General features: G+C 36.0%; 1 protein-coding gene across 6 annotated transcripts in view; it reads right to left on the bottom strand.

Moving 5' to 3' along the window:
• The window catches only part of LOC311435831 (uncharacterized protein), a 235908-nt gene that overhangs the window by 74081 nt on the left and 139243 nt on the right, over positions 1-22584 (bottom strand). Inside the window, exon 6 of one of the 6 annotated variants that reach the window (XM_084517259.1) lies at positions 18499-18589. The exons of the other annotated variants lie outside the window; for them this stretch is intronic. Within the exon in view, the coding sequence (XP_084373385.1) occupies positions 18499-18589 (91 nt within the window). The remainder of the gene's footprint in view (positions 1-18498; positions 18590-22584) is intronic. 6 annotated transcript variants of the gene reach the window in all.

The raw sequence follows: 22584 nt of genomic DNA, 5'->3' as shown, positions 1-22584 counted from the left end.
TTCTATGTGGGTTATACACACAGGGTCTTCATTTCTACGTTTTTATTTTCACTGTTATCAGGATAACAGGAAAAAAAATACAACCACATGCTGAAGTATTACTGCATATATCGCTGGAACACAAAAGACAACTATTGAAGCTAAATAGAAGCTCCAATAAATCTGAAGAAAAGCCATTGACAATTTTATAAAAAATAAAAAATAGTTTCAGTTGTTAAAAGGCACCTAGGGATTAGAAAAAATGTTCAGGGTCTTAAAGGTTTTAGAAGGCTGGTGTTTTTGGGTTTTGAAGACAGTAATTTTTATTCATTGGTTTTTACCTGCAACAAATTTTGTATGAAATTTCATCCACCATTTTATTTCTCTTAATATTGAGCTGAAACTCAAAGTAATTGAAACAAGGGAAAGACATCAAGAATTAATTAGGTTATTGCAAGAAAATCACAATATGTAATCAATGTTTCTGAGCTTAAGTAGACCAGGTAAAGGATTAATGCTACTGTACAGAAGGAGCTGTGTTACAGTAAAACACAGATGAAATACCTACTAGGGTAGGTAGTAAGTTAGAGGCTTTAGACATAATTATGCTATATATAATTTAAAGCTCAACTTCAAAGCAAGTAAGTGCTATTAATTATCCTCTACCCAACACAGCTCTTAAAATGTCAAATTAAAAAAGACTATTGGTAATTGTATAAGTTATGGCAAACTAGCTCCCTCCAGCAGTGACAGGAGACAGTAGGAAAAAAGCAAGCAAGATCTACCTTTCCTCCCTGATATTTACAGCTACTTGTTCTTCATGCAGATCAAGAAAGCAATAATGTTTGCACTGAATTTCCTCAGCCCTCTTTCAGGGACTGATCCTGCAAGTAATCCCTCGTGTGAACGGCAGCTGCCAGACCAGGCTTTTATTTGGGAGCTCACCGAACGCCACTGACCTGGCTCCTCGCTGCTGCGGCATGTGTGTGGGCAGCAGGGCACACAGGAAGGAGGGGCACCCACCTCTGCCACCAGCACCCATGGAAGGGAGTTATCGCACTCTTGTGCCTCAGTTTCCTAACCTCCCGACTCGATTTCTCCTTCTGCAGGTGGGTGAGCAAGAGGCACAGCGGGAAAGGCACCCTTTGGGCTCGCTGCACCTCCCTGGTCCTGCCGTTGGAAAATGCCACCGTGGGTTTTTTGCTCAACCCTTCCAGTGCCCCGTGTAAAGGGCTGAGTTTTATAGGCAAATATAAAAACATGGATTAAAGTGCATATGAAAATTTACTTCCGTTAATATTTGCCTAAATTAGAAATACTTGCACATAATTATCTTTCAAAGGACAGAGGAAAGGAAAACAAAAAGCCTGAAATTGTGCTTTTAACTTGGGTGCTGCTTTCTCTGAGGCCTGCGCTCGTATTTGAATGGCATACAAGGTGAAAAGGTTTAGAGGTTCTCTCAAGCCTTGACTGTACATGTGTTTATATATCTAAAACCAGCGTGGAGTTTGTAACCTCAAGTTGCGGGGAAAAACATTGTCATGATAGAGGAAATTATGGGCTGGGCGGGGAAGATGGGGCGTATTTCAGGCAGGTATTGCACAATCTTCCTCCTGGCTCTTAGCCATTGCTCACTCGTAACCTCCATAATTCACCAAAATTATATATCAAAAGCACATAATGAACATTGAGTTATTTTGAGTTGAGTTGCAGACTTAATAGATGGTTGTCATCGTGCCAGATTACTGGTATGGAGTAATTACATTAAAGAGCTAGCAGATCCTTATCCGAGAATGAATCTTTTAAGACAAGGTTTCTGAGCAAAGCTGGGATGTACAGTAACTTACGGATATCCTCCCAGTTCAGATCAATTGGGCCTTTCATGCATTAATATTCCAGGATGTACTTCTTCAAGAATACTGTCCAGGGAAATAAGATGATCTGATGTAACTTTTGTTTGATTTCAGGGGGAGCCCCATACCTAAATATCTTCAAGAATCTGGCCCTTAGGCACTTCTGAAATTGAGAATTATACGTTCCAACGTTGGATTAATGCCTAAATACCTTTAAAAGTGTGAGCTTTGGAAAATCCCTTTGGGTGCCTATCAGCACCTGTAGGCATCTGGATACCTTTAAAAATGGCCCCAAATGCTGCTTTAATAGCTCATCCACTGCGAGAGGAGCTGACACCCCTTTTCTTTCTTCCACATTCCCACAGGTGACTTCTTTCCACCTCAATGGCTGCTGCAGGTGTTTGGACCAAGCACAGGGATAAGCCCTCTCGCATATGCAGTTGGATGGGAGGCTGCCTCCAAGGCATGTGGAAATGGCAAAGCAGCGATTCTCAGACATCACAGGCTGCACAGCCAAATGGGCGCGGGGCAGCACACAGGTTATTAATCCCTGGCCTTTAATAATAGCAGGTGAGGAAAAGTGGAGGACAAAAAAAGCTCGGAAAATCAGAGATCTTCCCTAGGGTTCCCTTTGCCATGGCACGGCTCTGGGTGCTGACCTTACAAGGAAAGGTGCCTGTATAGCATGGCTCCATCAAAAGGCAGTGTTCAAGCATTACCCACACCAACCCTTAAAGCATCTTACTGCAGCACTCATGAATCCTTGCTTACAATTCCCAGCACTTCAACACCCCTCCAAAAGGAAATCCAGGGGTACAAAGTCACAGAGCTCTGCTCGGTGAAGTCAGAAGCAATCAGGGGACATCACCAAAGCAGCTTCTTAGCTGCTTAGCTTCTTAGCCCGTAATTTAATTAATTTACCTGCAAGAGCTCCTGCAATCTAAGCAGCAACCTCTGAGGATCAAGAGTAAAGATATCACAGAAGACGTGCAAATGCAGAAAGCAGGATCTACCCCTGTAAACAGGGCAGTCCACTGCCTTTCTTGTATCATCTCCATTTATGATGTGCTTCCCAATAATGCAGAGTCAAACCAGTCATGACTGAAGCTTCGACCACCTCTAGAAGTGAATATTCATGACCAGTTTCTAGCCCGCTGCTTCAGCTTTGATAAATGTTTCTGATGCAGATGTTGACAGCTAGCAAAGAAAACACACGTGGGGATTTTAATTACCCTGCCAGGTCATAGAAATTGCCAAACAACCACAACTGTCCCCTGATCTCAGACCTAGCACACCTGAGATCACCGGCTGGACATATTTGCACGTTAGTTCAGTTTAGGTACATTTTCAAAATTCCCAATCACTGTTCCGATGCAAAACTCTTTGACTTCCTAATGCTGCTTTCTGCATTTGTTACATGCTTCAGCGTTACATCTGCTGAAAATTTTGAGAGAGCAAGTTCAGCAAGTGATGAAGAGAAAGTGAATGGTACAAGAGCTGTTACTTTACCCTTCCCTTCTCACATAAAGGAGCCCCGAACATGCTGTCAGACACAGCATTTCATTCGAAGGGGTTTCACGCATGCATTTTTAATCAGGATTATATTTCACACACATCTATCATCGCTCGCAAGTGCAGAGGGCTAGTCCCCCTTGAAAACATATCAGCTCTCTGTGTTTGCTGTCAACTATTTTTTTTCTTTGTACAAATCCACTGTTTGGTGACCCACAAGACTATGTTTGATGAATTAAAAAAAAATGCTTAGGATCAACATTGAAAATGGCTGTGCAACTACCTTAATAAAGCACCTTTTCTGAGATTATTGCCATGCAAATAGTCTTAGGAACTGACCTTAAATTATCAACTAAGATAAAAATATGAGGGGTTATTCCACCTGCAATCATGTCAGAACTAACATTCTTACATTGTCTGTAAGCTACAAGATTTTATTGAGTCTGCCGATTTTGTACTGTACATTTTTTATTCACTCCCATGATTATTCCCTACATGGAACAGACAGGACGCAAAAGGCTTGCTCTCTAGTACTAGGAAACACAGAAGGAATCCCCAGGTCCCTAATGACCATGAACCCAAATCCAGAGGGGAGCAAATACATAAACATATGCGAATGCATAAACCCTTCCTGCTCTGTTTACAACAGTGAAAATTTACCTGAATCCTTTAAGCAAAGATGCTTCCTCATAACAGAGTTCCCTAAATTTCAAGTAATTCAACCAGAACCTGAAGAATAGCAAATTGCTGTAATAATTGCATTTCATGTTTTCCAAAGCTGGTTTGTTGTATGGAAACAAAACAAAACAAAACAAACAAAAACAAAAAGGAAACACTACCTCTGCCATTCTGTTAATAGCCCAAAACAATAAATGTCCACTACTGAAAACTGCAGCACATTCAAACTTCTTTTGTGGATTAGTGAACTTATTCTTATTTTAAAATCTTCACAGATAAGCTCTGCTTTGAAAGTGTACAAAAAATTACAGGCAAAGCTGACAATGCAAAATTAAAATAAAAGCTACTGCACTCGCTGTTGCTTACTGTCCGTTCTGCAGGGGGAAAAGGTTAAAAAAATAATCTCAGATTCCTTATGAAAAAGGAATACAGTAAGCATAAAATTGATGGAGTTCTACAGAAATTAAGTGGGATTTTGTAGAAATTAGTCCCCAAAAAGTAGCATTTACTGTGTAATCATATACTTTCTATAGGCTCCCCACCTCACACTGTCATATGGCATGCAGCAAGGAGATATATATATATATATATTTTATTATTTTTTTTTTCTAAAAGATGATCCCCAAATCCCATAGAATATAGTAGCTTTTCAAAGAAATATCATCCGGGAAGTTACCATTATTTTACTATCTGAAATTAAACTATTGAGATTTTCAACATTTCGGTTGACACTTTTCCTTTTTGTTTTTCCTTCTTTATTCTAGTGTTTCTCCTTTCACCAAGACAGCTTTTTAAGCAAGAGAGCCTCTTTAATTTCTTGAATAGCTTCCTTCGCTTTCATTCTTATAGAAGAATCACAACAACTTCCTGGAAAAGATGCTTTAAGCATTAAAATACTGCACTACCAGGGCCTAGCATACTTCGGATTAATAAAACTTGTATCTTAAAATAGATGCAACCTAGAGAGGATGTCATGAAAGCATTTCAACGAAAACATCACTTCATCATATAAATATGTGCTGCAGCAAAGCCCTTTTAAGAAACTCCCTCGGCTGGGAACTACTGTATATCGACATATGCCCTGAAAAATACATACCAGCACCAATTGCACAGGGGCATTGTTCACATGAAGTAACTATATCTATATGTTGTCAAGCAACTGGTCATAAAAGCACTGAATAAAAAGGCATTTGAAATATGAGATGACTGAAAATACCACAGCTGATTTTTTTTATATTCTCTGATGGTTAAGAACAAAAAGACTTTCAGACAAAGAATTTAGACTCTACCATGGTGTTCGACTTCCAAAATGTAATGTAAAATATTGCCAAATGTCTGACAGAACAAAAAATGCACTGTAAAATGAATGCCTTTTAACAGCGTAAAGACAGTGCTTCTGGAGTGAACCTCTTGTTCTGGGGGAGTACAGGATTTTTAATTACACTGTACCTTATCATCAACTTAATCACAACATCCTTATGAAACTCTCTGGAATCGTATACTGCTGGCAGGAGGAAGCAGTAATATTTTTCCAACATTATCCCCGTGCTTCTAATAGAGAAATAAGTACCTTCAAAATGGGAGGGTTTTATGTGTATTGAACGCTACAGAAAGGCAGGTCTGTCTGAGTACTTGCACTTGTAACACCTAGATTAAAATCTCTTCAAGGCTTCTTTAAATTCTACTGTTATATTTCACATCATTACTCCTAAGTGCCTCTCCAAATTTTCCTTTTCAATGATTTAAAACTTTGTTTAGAAAATTCTGGCCTGGACTGTTCTCCCAGAAGGACAAAGCCCAGGAAGGTAAGGTTCTCACCCTCTCCCTGTATTCATTGAACAGTAGCAACTTAAGTCATTAAGGCAGACATGCAAATCCTCTGCCATGGATAATGGTCAGGTCCCTTGAAGCTCCAGGGGCATGGGAAGCCCCCAGAAGAGGGCTGTTGCCTGTGCGTCAAGCACCTTGGCCGGGATGAGTCCCATAGTTGCAAGTAAAAGCTCAAGCAAGGACAGAATGGGATGGGAGAAAAGAGCCTGTGCTGCTTTTTCAGAAAGGGTGGTGGGAATTGAAAATTCACAATATTTGCCCAGGTACTTTAGCCCTGGGAGGAGGAAATTGCCTGCATTGATCTTCATTGCTCAGCAACACAGTTGCTAATGGATTTCAGATTTAAAGCAAAGGGCATAAACTTGGCTGGCAGTTCTACCTGGGAAAGTTATGACCAAAAGGTAACGCAGAGCAGAATACTCTTTCATCAGAAATATAACTTCTCTCCAAAACCTAACGGTCTTTTACACTGGCCTTATCAAACAGGAACTCAAAGTATTTTAGGGGCAGGAGAGGGAGGAGGAATATTTTCATTCTCACTGAACCACACTTCTCCAGAGACTGAGCAAGGGGCATTGCAGCATTTGGCACAGGTTGTATGTAGGACTTTAACCTGCCACAGGTCAACTACCACACAAAAGCCTGGCTCAGGTGTATTTGATGTTTCAAGCTCTCATTATCCTTTACTCCTCAGGTCATTGTACTAACTGCTAGTCTGTTGACCAGCAAGCAGCACTGGATTGGATAATAAACATTTAAAGATTTTTTTCTAATTAAAAAAAAAAAAACAAAACAAAACAGGTTACCTCATTTCTCAAATCTATGCAAAGACTTTTTGAGGGATATGAAGTCAAGAGAATAATGGAAGATCTATCAACAAGATAGACAACAACAGATCAAAGACCTATTGCTGCCAGAAGTGTCTGATGTGCAAACTACAAAAGGAACTTATTCCAACCTAGTGTTTAAAAATGAATATTGTTAAACAATAGTAACAATTTTTCATATTTCACATGTAGTTGCTGTGTCCTGAATAGTAAGGAAAATAAACAGAATCTGGAAATAATAAGCAGGAAGGAAACTTTTCAGCACTGTAATGAAATAATCAGGAAATACAACAGAAACTCACTGAGGAGCAAAGAACCTACTCCAGCAAGAACTTGGTGATGTTCAAGGTGTGCGGGGAAAAGGGGCACTCAGCAGGAGTGGGAAGAGCCACTGTGGATCAAGGAGAGTGGAAAATAAGGTAAATGAAGAGGATAAAGTGACACTGAAAGGACACTGCAGCAGCAGATAACCTGAATGAGTGGCTAGTGATGTGAACAGTGTAAGGTTGAGGCACCATCAATATAAATGGTGGTCACTTCAGGTGGCATGCAATAGCTTGGGGCAAACTTCAACTCATTTGGATTTCTTCAGTCTCCACTAGGAGAATTGGATATGGTTTTGAAAGACTTCCCTACATTATGGTCTGATTTGATTTGAGCTATTTATTATGATCAGAAATACCAAGAAAATGTGAGCAACACATTAGGTTGTCTAATGACGACCAATGGACAAGAGATAGGGATATAGGGGTTAGCATCTTATTCCCCTCCCACAGATTCCTTTTGACCCCATCTCTCACAACTCTTGAGTTTAAACTAATGATGGAGTGGTTTGTCAGTGTAGAAAACACTGAATCCAAATGTCTGTTGAGGCTGGAAGAAAGCTTTATCCTCCTGAGGAAAATTAAAATTCTGATATGGATAAAATGTGAAGCCAGGTTTTTCCTCTCTGTTTTCCTAGAAAGCATAGGAATCTTGTTTCCTTGTTCCTCTAAGCTTCAGCTCAAGTCCTCTCCTTCTATACAATGCTGTCTATTGTATTTGAGAAGGGATGTTCTCTAAGAAGAAAAGAGGTGAAAATATCCTGCAGTCCTAGATGAACTGATAAAAGCAAAGAAATGACTGCTAAAATTTCTGCAGCATTCTTGTTGTTGTTGTTGCATGATCAATCCATAACCATATCTCCTCACCTACACCAGGGCATTCAAAAGAACAAGAGTGTTTCATAAAAAAATTAAAAAAAAAAAAAAAAAAAAAAAAAGAAAAAAAATTAAAAATCAACTGCCTCTATGCCAAACACTTTCATTTCCCAGTCTGACTAGTCTCTTGAGAAGAAAAGTACAGCTTGTTAAAAATGCTGCATTTTTTCATCAGGGTTGTACTGATGCTCTTGAGAGACCATGAGATCTGTGCCTGGAGTTTGTACATCTCCAGGGGTGAACTGCTAATCTCCACTGATAACGATACATGGGAACTGACAGGATAGGAAGACAAAGAGAAACAAGAAGAATCAGATATCATCTATATTATTAAAAATAATATAATCTTAGGCCAAGAAAAATCAAAATGCAGGGCTAAATATAAAACTATATCTACAATCCTGAACAAGGGACATTAAGATTTTAAAAACTCCGCACTTACTAATTCTTACTGAGGAAACAGAAGCTCGAGCTGTGTGGTAGTTTAGAAAATAAGGATGTGATGATGTGATTAAAAACTATTATACATATGAAGAAGCAATTTAAAGTTCCTGCACATAGTCATTAGCTCAGTTCTGAAGTGATTCAGTCTGTCAGCCTACTCTACCTTTTGCTATAGAATTTCTTACAGCATTTTTTGAGAGGGAAAAGGAAAAGATCAATAGAACTCCTCTATATTCAATTAGTTTAACACTGCACATCATCTACTGACAACAAGATATTACCCTGCTCTACTCATATCTGTATTATGTGAATTCCCACCTCCTCTACTGGGAGCACAGTATCACCTTTGAGCTCTTCTTGCTCTCGCAGATGGATGAACACAGACACACCCCTAGTACAACCACCTCAGTACATTCCCACCTCACCTAAATTTCTACTAGCCCAGTGCTACTTTAAAAATCAATCACTCTTTTTTATTGGTAAAAAGAATAACTTTAAAAAAAAATCATATTGAGGAAATATCTCCAGATATCAAACAGAAATTTTATAGGAAGGATAAATATGCTGTTGAATTCATCTTTACAATGGAAATGACTGTATTATTGTTTGAGATGAAATCCTGACCCTGTTGAAGCTTACATGTAGGTTGCCATTGGTTTCATAATTGTATGGAATTCCTCCTGCGTACAGCTTTTTTCTGCACTTATAGAAGAATGAAATACGATCATGTAATATGAAGAATTAATTACAGTTAAGACAGAGTACTACGATGCTCAGCCATAAATATATTACTCATGGACGGACACATCTCAACAGGTTTGGTGGATGAATCTTGAGAAGAAATGCCAACACAGCAAGTGATTACCAGAACACTTCTGAATTTTCACTGTAAAAATAGGGGTAGATTCTTTCATAAGAGCAGATAATGAGCAGATTTCATGATATCCATTTAATCAGGAATAACAGAAGAATATTTGTAACCCTGCTTGTCATAATTGTACCATGCCGTTTTCACAGAAAATAAATAAAATAAAATAAAATAAAATAAAATAAAATAAAATAAAATAAAATAAAATAAAATAAAATAAAATAAAATAAAATAAAATAAAATAAATATATATAGTATTCTAGTTGGCATTCAGTGTACTAGTTGCACTTAGAAGTAGGCATCATTCATGCTTAAATTTACTTCTAGACACTCACTAGTTTCTTTGCTTTGACTTTGAATCTCCTGACAACTCATAGTAAATAGTTGTCAGGTAGAGAACAGGGAATATGGATCACATGTGTGAAAGGGAAACCCACTGGGGAGTGTTGAATAGACAATCCATAACAAGCTCTGGATACCTCCTAAAATAATCCGAGACCAAGAGGATGATAGAGCAAAGTGTTATTACATATACAAGTTCTGTTCTTGCTCTTAGCTCAATATATGCATAGGGCTATAACCAGAGACAGACCATATGTACATATTCTCATCTCATACACTATGGTCTTTCTCATAACCTACTGCTACTGGACGGAGGACTCCTCTTGGTCTGACTCCTTTGGTGAGGAGTTAGATCCACACCATCACCGTGTTCATTACAGTCTCAAATTGAGGTTGCTTATTACCATCTCTGTCTCTTCACTGGTCTGAAAAATCATTTATATCAGCTCTAAAATTGTTGTGTTTTGTTTTGTTTTGTTTTGTTTTCTCCCAATTCTCTCGAGAATCCTAAAACAATTAAATGACTGATTACATCAGTGATTACCAATTTTAGGAAAAGCCACAGATATGAAACACATTAGTTTCAAACTTCATATTTAATATGTACAATTATATATAGATGGATGGATTTTTGCATTTGGATCTTAACATTGAGGAAGCAGAGAAATAAAAAGGAGCAAAGATCTGAAAGTACTATGAGGTGTGCTATTACAATAAACATTCGCAAAACCTACAAAATTTAAGAAAATAATAACTAGATGCCTTTTGTTATTCTGAAGCTTCCTTTCTCAGCATTGTAATGCAAAAAGGATTAAAAGAATCCAATATTTGAAGACACTTTGAGCTGCAATGAGCAAAACAATTTAGTAGTTGTAAATTTTTAATATCCTTCCAGAAGATAAATGGAGGTAAGAAGCAACTTTCAATGGTCATGTAAGAAGGTCTGAATTCACAAAGTAAGACCATGGAGACACCCCTCATATCAGTACTGCATCTTCTGATGTTCAGATAACTCTTTTCAATGCATCTTGGTTTGCTCATACCATTTCATCTACTGGTAAGTTCTGTAATATGCAATATACCACATTCAGTGCAAAGATAACAATGGTAATAATACTAACCTTGTCTGAAAATATATCAGTAAATCAACCATTGCTGCATAAAGAAAAGTAGATCAAGTTGATTTGTGTCAACTCATTAACACATGGCTAACAGATTTTTTTCTGTCATAACCCTCCTTATACCAAAAAGGTACTTTGAAAATTTCTATAATTTTAATAAGGGAAAAATATTATACAGCTGGCCCCTGGGATCATCTATTAGCTTTCCTTCAATTTCTTTGCTTCCTTCTACCTATACAGCAAATCCCTAACGACATATTTTTGGCATGTTTTTTAAATAAAAGTACCACGTTTCTAATCCAGATGCTACAACTTGCATGGTTTACTCAGAGATTTAAGAAACAAATTTCAAAGTCTGGGCCAAAAAAAGAAACAAAAGAGAAGTAAGATCTCTTTGCTACAAGAATGGAAACATGCAGCCTGTCAATACCATTAAGTGCCACAGCTAGAAACATACACCTTGTTGAGTTCCTCTCTCCCACTTCATAGCAATAACAATTGACCTCAAAGAAACCACATCAGGGATTTGGGGTTTTAAGACTTGGTTTTTGTAGCTGTACAAAGATGATCTACAAACTGACATTCAATTCATTTTGTAAAGTGTTACTATTTGTTAATTGCCAAATTAATCCTTTAATAAATTCAGTGCTCTTCAGATTTCTGGTCAGGAAAAAAGAAAACAAAAAAAAAACATTCCCCAGTTCCCAGTATCCTACCTCAGATATTTGTCTTGGATAAATACCATACCTATGTTTCTTCCCCTGTTACTTAATAGAGAGAAGAAAAGATGTGGGAAACCAGAATTTCATATTTCTGAGCCAACATAACGCAAATTTACAAAAGAAATATCTGAGTGCCCTACAGACCCTTGCACCAAATGATGGGGAGTCAACAAGGCTGCCATTTGCAACTCCGAACTATTTTGATCATCTTTACATTTGAGGTTCCCATGCTTTCTTTTTCTACTGATACACGAGTTTCTCAACGCAGGCTATGAATAATTTTCTCCACATCATAGGATTTGAGAAGAGCGTCCTATGATGCCTCTGACACTGACCACCATAAGAATAAGAAAGGGAAGAGGGAAAATAGAAGCAGTACTGAGTCATCCTTTCTCTGTTTTACTCTTCCACATTCAGGCAATCCATAGCTTGTTGCTCTTTCAGTCCAAGAACAAATTGTGGCTCTTTAACTTCATCCAAGTCTCTCTCCCATCAGAATTCATAACATAGGTAGCAACAGACACCTAACATTACCGTGTGCTTAGTCTGTAGAAAACCTCTCCCTCTAGATGCGTTTCTTCACCACAACGCACAAATGAATAAGCATTCCAGTAAGACGCATACGTAGTCTTACTCTAGCAGTTGCACTGTGGTACCCTCTGCATTGAGGGCCAAGTTCTGTCCAGTTCCACACAGACAGACATGTTTCTGTTACCATCCTGACTTGACAAAAAAAATGCACAAGGGTTTTTTGTTATTTTTTCATATATATTTATTTTTATTACACTAAGCCTCAAAAAGTTTTCAATTTGTTGCTAACAAATGCCTATTTTAATCAAGCTCCAGACAACGCAGCCCACAAATGCATTTATTATTAAAACAAACTTCTTTAAAAATTCAAATCTTAGCTTATTAAAAAATATAATAAAGACTTTTATGTAGTTTAGTATGCAAGAGTTAGATTGCTTGACCTCTCTTTTAATGACTTAATTAGCTGTACTAAAGCCCAGCTGGGCCTCTGCTGACAACATAGCTAGATATTTCAATCAGGCAGTGTTATGGAGAATAAGTAATAAATGCTACCTTGTCGCCATACAGTCCCAAACCAGAGTGCATGCTGGTAATGCTAAATTTGATCAGTATGCCTCATATTTCAATTAGTCGTGGTCTGAATCACTAAAACTGTGTAATGTGTATGAATTCCTGATATCAGATACAGAGCTACAGGCTCCCACAGTTAGAACCCATTGAGTTTGCTTTTATTAGCAGCCAATTAATGGCCAAAATCTGCATTGCTTTTAAAATTTATAACCTCTCTTCCAGCTGCATCCATGGCTCCTAGTATACTGTATACAATCAGATCCATATCACTGTCGCAAGTCAAACAGCTGCAAACTGTATTCTGTCTGCAGAGCTGAAAAATCCTTCTATACAGAAGCTTTTTTTTAACCTCTTAGAAGTTCTTTTCAAAGCCCAGCAGCACTAGTCACTTTGCGACAATGAGCGATTTAATACAGAAAGAAAGAAATCTACACCAAGGTAACCTCTTGGGATGTGCTAGGTTTTCAAACGAATGAAACCCTATCACTTTGGCACAGCACAAGGGCAAGCAAAGCCACTTCTCCTGACCAAGGCTAAGAAAATATAAACATATAAAACCCAACCCTCATTGGAAATTAACCCATTGAAGTCTAGAGAGTCATTAAAAGATCCCGCCAGTACAAAGATTAATATTTTAAACCAACTTTCACAAATTAGTAACACTGGAAATTGTAATCTGGAGTCCTGCGATCCTTATGAGATTACTGCAGAGAACAGGGCTCAGGCCTTTTTCCCTCCCAAATGGTTTAATGAATACTTCAAGATTTCTAGACATTATTTTTAGGAACAAGTCTCTATTTCTGTTACATGATATGGCAGGAAATTTTGATGCGATCAGATTCAGACATAAAGCATAGTAGCTTTATGTACTGGTAATGTCATGTCATAAAGCCATATGATAAAGGCATATTTGACATCTGAAATTATGCTATTATTTTTTAAAAGTAATTTACCATATGTAAAAATGTGCAGGCCTAGAACAGTTTTGGACATCTGATCTTCCAGTGTTATCTGAGACAAACAGTGAATGTTTCTGTTCTTTCCCCTCTCTCTAAGTCACTAACTAAAAAAAAAAAAAAAAAAGAGGAAAGAGGAGGAGGAAAATTAAAAAAAAAAAAAAAAAAAAAAAAAAGGAAAGACTGCATTTAAAATTCGCTGATATGGAACAACAGACAAAAGTATTCACCTGGTTAAATGCCTTGGTTTTATGCATGTGAGTGTGAAAAAGCACTTCTCCAACAGTAACACATGGCAATAAAAATGTTGTGCTTGGATAATACAAACTGCTGTCATGGCTATTTAAAAGACAATAAAATCCTATTTTACAAAATTCAACCACTAATAACCAGCATTCTTTCTAACTGCTTAAATACTGCAGTAAGACTCCTAATGCCACTGTGAAATCATAAGCTAGTACTTCAAAGGTGTTCTATCTGTTACAAATTTAATCTTCACTGGTATGTCACAACTCATTTCATCCCAGAAGCTTTGAGATGCAGCATAGCGGCATTTTTGTTGTCCTAGGCAACCTGAACCAAACTGTTAAATACCTGTCTGATGCCCCCAAAATGATCGCAACAGTATTGCTTACAGGATTTACAATAATGGCTATCTTGAAAAATTGTAATTTTTTCTGTTCCACTTAGTTAAGAAAAAAAAATAATCTTCGTTTGATTTTTCTCAGTGAAGTTGAAATATATTGGAAGTGTTTAATGCTTTTAATAAGATTTAAAAAATGAAAACACTTCTTATGAAATACAGTAATCAAGCAGTACGATATTTATTCTGCAGCTCATGGGGCTCCTGCTGAGGCTATGAGAGATGGGCAGAATGCATGCCATAATCAAAGGCATGATATAGGAGTAAAACGGGTATAAAAAGGGGCAAGACCACACCTGGACATAACGTGGGATTGTTCTCCCTACATTATATATATTATTGCACACAAGCACACATGTGATAAACCCCCAGACAACTTTTTTTTTTCCGTAGGAATTTGTAACTCATATTTCAGGATTATTCCTTTGAAATTATAGTAACAAAAGAGTAACAAAAACAAAGCAATAATTTGAATCAGAATTTTATGTGATTTGCTTAATTGTCTCCCCCGTATGCTCATGTTAACCTATTTTTGTCCAGATTTTCAGAAATCTGTGGAAAGACATGAAATAAGCTGTTTTACTTAAAACACAACGTACCTACATCTCCCAAAATACACAGATCCCCTTATCACATTGTCCATTCACATAAGAAGGGATCTCCCTAGGAGAGATGGGTTTTACTTTGAAATGAACTGTTTACTTCAAGCCTTAAAGATGGGTGCTACCAGCTAAAATAGAAATGGATAATTCTCAAAAGGGGATAAAAAAAAAAAAAAAAAAAAGGCACAAAAAATGCATGGAAGCACAGGACTCTACCAAGTTTAGGTAAGATAAATATGTGTTTGAGACTACTTATCTGTAACCAACAGGGATCCCTTTGACTTTTGAATTTTTACACACATTTCAGATAAAATCAGGGAGGGAAAAAAAAAAATCCAGCACTCAAGAACATCAAGTGGATTTGTGACTCTCTCTGGAGGACTCTAGACCCTTACAAACATATGAATGGATTATGCTGATTTTATACATATTTAATCATTGTAATCCACATGTTTTGATATATAATCTGCAACCCATATTATAAATTGAAGAATTTTATCCACATTCTAACACCCCTATGTTATACACAACAAAATATTTCATTTAGTAAATAAGTTAATTCAATAAAATAGAAGTGAAAAAAATGACGATATTTTACAATTATTTTCAAGATTCAGAATTCCGTATACTAAATAAATAAATAAATAAATAAATAAATAAATAAATAAGAAAATTGATTTTATGGATATATACTTATAAATGTAAAATGGCAATGTTGATTTGCTTACACTTTTACTGTTGTTGCTTAAAGTATTATATACGTATTTTTAATTCAAAAATATATCCATCTGTTTGATGATCTAGACCTTTGAAATACATTTCATTATACAGTTGATAAGACTTAGTTTGTTTAAAGGTTTGGACTCTATTAATTCTCTAGAAGACTGCTACATGTATAAGGAATAAGTAATTGTTGTTTTTCTACTCATATAGCTTCTGAAAAGCCCATTACAGTTTGCACAATTAGAACAATATATACGGCTGCTACCAAAAAAAAAAAAAAAAAATCTGAACAGACTGAAACAAAGGATCATATATAAGTATAAATACAGGTAAAAAGGAGCAGTGTGAGCCAAAAGACACAAACATGAAATCAAAGCACAGATGTGCATAAAGATATTTTTGAAAACCTAAAAGCAAGGCGTCAGATACACTCTGCTGCCTTACAGTACAAAGTGCTTTGAGTGGGTGCAAGGAATCCCCAGACGCTTTCTTCTAGGCAAGGCCAGAAACTTTTATAACCATCGTATCAGAAGATGGCTTTGACAACTAAAAATGAAGGAGAAAGGAATGCCCGCAAAATAAAATTTATTAAGTTTAGTTAAGAGTTAAGTATAACCTGAAGACCAGTATGTGGCATACACATTCATTAGGGATGTCCATGTGCGACTCACTCCTGGCTTGACTTTGCTGTGCCATTCATGAATTATGCAGTCCTCTCTAACTCAGAAATGAGAGTGAATTATGCTGCCCACTATCACATATTATCTCTCTGGATACACACACTTTAACACTCAGGTTTAAGTATGTTTGTATTCTGTTGTGACCACCCTGAACATAAACCCACTCCGGGATTTTTGTTCTTATGCGTATCATACGTACACACACAAGTGAGCTTACATGTATGTAAGTGAATAAATCACATGCACAGATGCTTGTAAATAAAATACGAGACAAAAATAATGGAATAGGGAATTTCCCTGAAGATTTGTAAATCTGGAAAAACAGTCCAGTTCAGCTGCTATACATAAAAAGGTAACAGAACATTTCTTAATACACTTCTCGGTCAGCTTTGCGACCATTAAACCTTTTTTCCCCTACCAGCAAAATTAAAACCTTGCTGATACTTTTTCTGGGTCCTTCTGCATTTTTAACAGCACCTATTCTTTCCCAGTGCAGCCCTAGCACCGGCACTGAGCATTTTATTATGCATGTTGTTATATCTGCTCTTACAGAGCTGATTCTATTATCATTTTACAAGTGACTTTTTAATTACTGTTACATCTAAGATGAGATTTGGAATTTAAAAACATGCACACATGGGGTTAGGTCGGTCTTTGATTATTAAAACCTTAAGGTTCATAGACTACAAGGGTCAGATGGGACCACGGTGATCCTCTGAGGACGGCAAGGCTGCAATCCGCAGTTGTCGCTCAGACCGAGATCCCACGGAGTCAGGATACAACCCTCCCCGGGCTGTCGGGCGAGGCCCCAAATTCAGGGAAGAAACTTGAAAGAGGAAATTTCTCCATCTGCATATTTTCTGATATGCCTTGTCCATTAAAATGCAATTCTAGTATGCATTGTGGATAATTACTTTTTATTTGCCATACAATAGGGATTGCTGGTGTTTAAATTATCCCTAGAATGTACAGAATTGTGCTTTTTGAAGTAATCCTCTGTAATAAAACAGAATGCATTTTGTCAGATAGCTGGATTCTTAGCTGTGCTGTAATAAAGGTGCTTAAAAATGTAGCCTCAGGCAACTGAAGCAGGGTTTCACTTCTTGAGGAAAACCAAAGTAAAATAAAAAATTTTCCCACACTGCACAATCTAGTCATTAATTTTACTGGAGGCAGCCAGACATGCATGCCAATGTTTTCACTGAGTAAATGTGTGTTTTACCCATTATGTTCTCTGCAACTGAAGATAACTCCTACCAAATATTTGAGTTTTTTAATTTCAGGTTTCTATATCTGAATGAAATACAGTATTGTTTCATACCTCTTTAGTGAATTACGATGAAGCTAGCATGCAGTGGTAAATATTTCCTTCATTTTGACATGCAGACTGATAAATTCACATTATAATTTTTACCATTTAAGAAAGCAGAAAAAGCTTTCATACAGTAGTATGAAATACAGATTTTATTATTATTATTTATTATTTTTTTTTTTAATAAAAGATGCGTTTTATATTCTAGAAAGTAAAATACAAACCATGTTCCAAACCCTGCCTTTTCCCTCTAAGGAGTAATTATCATAATATATGTGTGTGTTTTAAATGACGAACTGACAAATAATAAAGCACTTACCAACAAAAAAGCACAGTTTATGCAAACACTTGCTTGAATGTATACATAAACACATAGATCTAAAAGTCTTCTAGCCTCTGTTACACTTAAACATTTGTTATTAAACAGGAATTTCTCTGCAGATGTCTTGCTTGGTATATATACAAAGCCCTCTGATAGAAAAAAACAGAAACAAGCAGAAAATCTAACTCCACAGAAACAGCCAAAGTAGGAATTAATTTAGCAACAAAGTGAAAAGATTTGATTACTCTCTGGAATGCTATACATGAAAGTCTCTCTCTCAGCTGAGGTCAAGCAAAATATCGGTTTAACAGCTGTAAACATACAGCATAGATGCAATATGTGTATCCCTGATGTATACATATTTTATACATGTAGGAAATATTTTTATAGAAACAGCACAAGCACCAAATAGCTCATATTCGAGAATAATTTCAAACGCAACATCCCATTATTACGCAGCACTTTCACTTACATCATAAATGAAGTGTGACCAGCAGAAGGCAGTGTTACAATAAATATATATGCCACTGCTCATTTATAAGCCAGTTTGATATTGAGATTTAGAGTTCTCCTAACTTTTCACTATACAACTACTGTTTTCCCTAGGCACTTCATACCAAAACCATCTTCTCAAAGTAAATAAGTTTACAGAAGTACTTAAAATACTTCAAAAACCCTTTCTTTTGTACTACATCACTTTTACTTTAAAAGTTAACCTCTTTAACTTCCATTACATTGCATTTTCAGCTTCTTAAGTTCATCAGAGGATTGTGTTCACACTTACCATTTCGACACAGCATTTTGCTGAGCTGTGTCCTCCTGAACAGGACGCACACACTGTCGAGAAGATGGGCATTGTCTCCACAGCAGTTTAGCTTACATAATTCAGTCCAAAAAAAAAAAAAAAAAAAAAAAAAAAAGAGAGAGAAACTTCTAATATCATTTCTTATTAACCTTTAGTGGTTTGCTCATCATTTGGTTGAACAGTGTCTGGTATACTCTTAGTGGAACCACTGTAGGTATAACAGAACATACCTTTAATTAAATCTCCATCAAACGTTTAAGTAATAATGTCATTTAGCACGTTAGTATACAAAATCTGTTAGATACCTCTCCAAGTTTACAAAATCCATGTTAAAGGAACCAGCATTGCAAAAAAAAAAAAAATGTTACAGCATATGTTTGGATTTTTGTATTTCAAAGTCCTGACTACTTTATCTGAATTACAGATTTAGAGCTTTGTTATGTGTGATAGTTATGATAATATGATCACTAAAGGCACGGAGACAGGGAGACTCAAATCCCTTTGAAAATCCCTTTCTCCATTTCCTACAGCTGCTGCTGGAGTTTAATATCTGATAGAATGATGAAAAAGAACAGGCCGAACTCCAGTTTTAATAAAAATTTTAACAGGTCTACATATAGTTATGAAAAATGTTATTTGCAATGCCAATCTTTAATAAAATTTTCTTAAACCAAAGAAAATTCCCTGTGGGGAATCTGTTATGAATGTGTTTTTTCATATGTACTATTTAAGGCTGTTTAAAGGTTATGAAAGTGGCTGGTAAAATAAGTTCTATCACGGCACAACAAAATCCTACGTGCGGTCTCACTTTTGCATTTAATCAAATAGGTAAGCAAGTCCTTCGATTTTTCGTGTTTCTTCCAAAACAAATATTTTCAGTCTGCATTAAAACTTTTCTCTAAGTTAATGGTAGTAACTCTTAGCACGTGGATTAGCAGTGATAAGAGGTCAGCTTGACTCAAATTTACTGTACTGCCGAGTACGCATTGATTTTGAATCCTGTTTGCAGCCAGAATTGTCACAACCCACATGCTTCATAAGGTAATACTCTCCGCCACAGTAAGCTGGCGGTATGCTTTAACAGTACTTAAATATTTAAATAAGTACATTTTAAGAAAGCCAGAGTTAAAATAGCTGCAGATCATCACTTCTAAGCTTTGTGACCTGGGTGATCGCTATGGGTCTTAAGTGGAAGCATTCTAGCTGTGCTAAACCCTTGTTTCTCACCATAATTCTACAGAATAGGAGTTCTAATTTGGCATTTATGCCTCTGCTTCAAAGGACAATTTTTGTAGACAACATGTACCAGATACAAAATTAAAAAGACACATTCACTCTTCCAAATATATTAAACACTAGCAACTAATTATATTGCAATCCCTTTAAATCTGAGTCCTACCGCCATCACTGACGTGCATCTTTAAGACCACTGTATAACTGCCTATATTTACTCTACCAACTTCCTATCCCTAACTCTTTTATCTCCCACCCATACCATGGGTCTCATTTGCATCTCCATGATCATCTTAGAATATAATATTAAAGCATGATGTGTGTACAGCAGTGACTCTTTAAACAGATGGCAATTTGCGCAGAACTATTTCTTTTACAAACACATCACAGATGAAGAAAATGTCCATCCTTCATAAAGTGAAGATCACTTATTTTTAACTCTGGATTAATTGATGGAAGAAGGTGAGAGGAGGTGGGGGTGGAAATCACCAAAACATGCTGAAGTTCAGTCTCCCCCACCTTAAAAACCTCTAACTACAGAAATTCATTCACAGAAGCTGCTCTATGTCCATCTGTCTACAGGAGCACATGTTTTTGTACAGATTGATGTAAAATGACCAGAACCAACTTTGAACTTGTTGGAATATTTTAAAGCTTTATTTGCTTTATGTAATCAACAAAAACTTAGAACGTCCAAGTTACGGGGATAGTCACAAATTCCACTATTATGACTAGCAAATTCAAAGAACAAACATTATTTAATTATAGTAATTAAAGTTACTTAAAATAATCACCATTTTTCTTTTACATACTACCAAACTCTTTATTTTAAGGTTCTGATGAGGTTCATATTTCCTGTGACCTTAAGCAGGGGATTTGGAAAATTTTGGAGGAATCAAGGTAACAAGAATGTATAAAAGAATAATTTATTGCTGTGACCATTTTGTCCTCTGATTTCTGTTTTGGGATTATAGTGGATTATCTCTGTCTAAAACCTATTTTTCATATCCCTCTGGAAATTAATTGACAAGTTCACAAACAGGAAAGCAAAATTAAGAGATCTAATCAATAGTTAAATTCAAATCTTTATGCTATTATATCTTGGAACATAATTTTTGTAAAGAATTAGTCACCTCCTCAAACAGAAAGCTTCTGGATGAACTTTAAACTAGCATCGTAAAATATTTCAAAAGAACATCTGAAATAACTGTTTTGAAACAAAAATACTTTATTAAAATCAAGCAATGTGAGAGAGCGATCAGGACCTACACAAATTATATTTGGCAATGCCTTATCTCTGATTTCACTTGTATTAGAAAATTAATAATAATCTGATAATTTTTCTTAAGAAAACTGTTCTTTTCAAAGAGAAAAAAAAAAAAAATCTAGAAGTATTTACGCATTTTATGCCCAAACCACTTTACTAGGAAGAAATCAGACAAATTTATATCAAATTAGATAACCTCTAACCCACCAAGTTTATAAGAAAAAAATCTTATTAGAAATACTATTTCAGATTAAAATAAAAAGAATACCTGATCAAGCCTTTCAATCAAATCCTGTTTATTCATATTTCATCTGTAGGAATTCACATTAAAGACTTTCATATATAAGAATCAATTAAACACTGTTTTAAAAACTGATGGAAATAAAGCCTTTTGTTCTGGAAAACATACGGGATGTTCCCTTTTTAAAATCACTTAGCAAGAAAAAAAAAAAAAAAAAAATGCTATTATCGGTATTAGTTGTTTATTTCACCTTCTAGTCTTCAAAAAAAAATACTAGCCAGCTCAAGTGGTTTTGTTCTCAAAATTGTTTTGGTCTATTTTTGAATCTTAGTCGGTATTTCACTGCATTAAAATCCACCAACAAACAAAAGTGGAATCTTGCGATCAAGCTTCTAAATGTGCACATAATCTCCATCATATTAAAATGTGTTTTCTGGATCTTATACTGAGATTATTTCAAATGAATAAAGATGATGTATTGGATATTTTTAAAGAGACGTTTCATATAAGATTAAGTGTCTAGCTTTTTAGTCAATTATCTCATTTTTTATTTGTTTGTTTTTTTTTTTTTGTTTTTTTTTTTTTTGAAAAAGCTTGGATTTATTTTGGGTTTGTAGAAGACCCACTTTTTGATCAGCCATTTATTTGCCTGATGATGTATTAAAATACTGTTTTCTGAATTGATTAATCTACACATGACAAAAAAAAAAAAAAAAAAAAAAAAAAAAAAAAAAAAAAGCCGTTTATTCCTATTTCTTTGTAGGAGTTTATTAGCATAATTTTTCCTCACCCTTTTTCTGGGGATTAATAACTTTAAGATCTTATGGAGAGCTTTGGTAACAACCTGGTGATCCACAATTGTTCCTCTTATTACTAGGAAACTGGAATTACAAATGCAAAAATTACTTCCAAATTCTTGTTCCCAAAATGCATGTATTAAAAAGTTTCCATAGCAACCAGAAAGCATAATACTAGTCCCCAACTTACTCTCCAGTGATAGCCCCCCAAAACCTCTGTGACATTGAAACATTCATTTTTATTTACTTTAGCACAATCTTCTTAAATAATAGGATTCACTTCTCAGATGCTGATATTTCAAAAGTTCGGGTTTTGCTGTGAAGCAAAAGCCTAACTTGCATCCACGGACACCACGTTGTCCATTTTGTGGACTACAAATAAATGACAAACTAAGAAGAACATATTTTAAAAGGTGATGAAAAAATAAAAATTAGGATGCTCCTATGGAATTGTCCTTTTTGCTTCTAAAAGGGACTAAGAATCCTGGTCATTATCTCTGCCCAGCTATGAAGATGGCTTTTCATGA

Source organism: Aythya ferina (assembly GCF_964211825.1).
Source record: "Aythya ferina genome assembly, chromosome: 4".
Taxonomy (NCBI): domain Eukaryota; kingdom Metazoa; phylum Chordata; class Aves; order Anseriformes; family Anatidae; genus Aythya; species Aythya ferina.
Note: the sequence above shows the minus strand (reverse complement) of the source record. Positions and strands in the feature narration are given on the sequence as shown.